Source organism: Caenorhabditis briggsae (genome assembly GCF_000004555.2).
Source record: "Caenorhabditis briggsae complete genome, chrII, whole genome shotgun sequence".
In the NCBI taxonomy this organism is placed as follows: domain Eukaryota; kingdom Metazoa; phylum Nematoda; class Chromadorea; order Rhabditida; family Rhabditidae; genus Caenorhabditis; species Caenorhabditis briggsae.
The window spans coordinates 1,577,824-1,579,678 of record NC_013486.2 but is presented as its reverse complement, the minus strand read 5'-3'; the positions used below and the strand labels follow the sequence as shown (position 1 = coordinate 1,579,678).

The 1,855-nt window shown below is 35.5% G+C and overlaps 2 protein-coding genes across 2 annotated transcripts in view; one reads left to right on the top strand and one right to left on the bottom strand.

The window, feature by feature from the left end:
- Positions 1–836, top strand: part of CBG18402 — a gene marked incomplete at both ends in the record, with an annotated part of 2,797 nt that extends 1,961 nt beyond the window's left edge. Inside the window, 2 exons of the mRNA XM_002646718.1 lie at positions 477–596; positions 788–836. Of these exons, the coding sequence (XP_002646764.1) occupies positions 477–596; positions 788–836 (169 nt within the window). The remainder of the gene's footprint in view (positions 1–476; positions 597–787) is intronic.
- A 609-nt stretch (positions 837–1,445) lies between these two features.
- Cbr-gsy-1 overlaps positions 1,446–1,855 on the bottom strand; it is a gene marked incomplete at both ends in the record, with an annotated part of 8,392 nt that continues 7,982 nt past the window's right edge. Inside the window, one exon of the mRNA XM_002646717.1 lies at positions 1,446–1,587. Coding sequence (XP_002646763.1) covers positions 1,446–1,587 — 142 coding nt within the window. The remainder of the gene's footprint in view (positions 1,588–1,855) is intronic.

Genomic DNA, 1,855 nt, shown 5'->3' with positions numbered 1-1,855 from the left:
ATTCAGAAATTTAGAAATTCAGAAATTCAGAAAATTGAGAAATTTAGAAATTCAGAAATTCAGAAATTCAGAAATTCAGAAATTCAGAAATCAAGAAATTTAGAAATTCAAAAATTCAGAAATTCAGAAATTTAGAAATTCAGAAATTCAGAAATTCAGGAACTCTGAAATTCAGAAATTCAGAAATTCAGAAATTCAGGAACTCTGAAATTCAGAAATTCAGAAATTCAGAAATTCAGAAATTCAGAAATTGAGAAATTTAGAAATTCAGAAATTCAGAAATTCAGGAATTTAGAAATTCAGAACTACCGAGAGCCAGAACCTCTGAAAAGCCGCGAAAACACCTAAAAATTGATTTTTTGGCGTTTTAAAGCATATTCAGGGGTTTTAGGACATGTTTGAAATTCAAAAATTGCAAAAAAAAATTTTTGAAATTTTCTGAAAAAATTTTTTTTTTGAAAATCTGAAATTTCCAGAGAAGACGCCTCGAACAACATTCTGACACCTCTACACGAACAAAAAGCGTCGAGTTTTACGTATCAATCGCAAAAAGTCTCGTTCGCTAACTCGTTGAAACGAGTGAGGCGGCGTGGAACGTAAGCGCGCTCCATTGAGAATTTTTCTAAAAATTCAAAAATATTTTTGATTTTTATGAAAACCAACTTTTATAACGAGAAAAGAGCATCATTTTTCTCGACGTTTTGCTTGAAAATAAATATCATAAAATTTCAAATTCTAAACTGTCGCAAATGCGCTCCAATGAGAATTTCAATGTTTTTCTTTTCAGACGAACCGCCGACGATCCGGAAGAGAAGACTGCATACATTCCGTATTGAGAACTTATTCTTTTGATTCTCTTGATAAATAAAATTTTGACATTTTTTTTGGAACATTTTAGATTCGAAAATTTTTCAGATTTTCAAAAAAATTTTCATCATTTTTTCGAAATTTTTGAAAAAAGAAAATAGAATCCGAACCATCCATTTCGGTCCGAAAACCAACTTTCTAGGCCTTCTAGAACCCGAGATACATCCGTTTGAAGTCTTGGAGGCGAGAGACGCAGACGGCGAGGCTCTCGAGCTGTCTGTGTCTCTCCTGAACTTCAAAGCCCATATCTCAGCTCCCAAGCATCCTGGAAACTTCAAAACTTCACAGAAGTCACTAAAAATCTTTACTTTTCACTACTAAACACATAACATATATATATATATATATATATATATGGCATATTATATCGAGATGGGGATGGAGAAAGGGGCGTGGCGATGATGGCAAAATATGAAATTTTGAATTTTTCCAAAAAAAAATAATAATACACATGAAGAGAGAAAAAAAGAATGAAAGAAAAATTATGTATATCTTTCTTATATATAAATCTGGATGCATAAGAAACTATAAATCTATAAGGGGGGGTGGGGGGACAAAAAGGGGGCGGAGCTTAAATTTTACTCCTCGTCTTCTCCATCACTGGAATGAATCGATGGACGACGTGACGTGGCGGCCGATGGAACTTTTCCCTCGTTCTCTCTGATGATCTTGTCGACGCCGTCGGGATGAAGGCGTTCCAGTGCCAATCGGCGGCAATCGCTGAAATTCAAGAAATTCTGGGAGGCCTAGGAAATTCAAAGTTAGGCCATTACTTCTTGAAAAGCAAGATTCTATTGGCGGTGGCCTGGACAGACAAACATAGGCCACTGGTTTTTTGTGGCCCAGAATCCCAAACTCGGCCACTTTTATGTTGATGGCCTAAAATCACAAATTCCGCTTTTAGCGGCCTAGAATACCAAACTCGCCCGTTTTCTTCTATTCGCCTAGAATCCAAAATTCTTCCATTTTTCGTTTGTTAGCCTAGCAT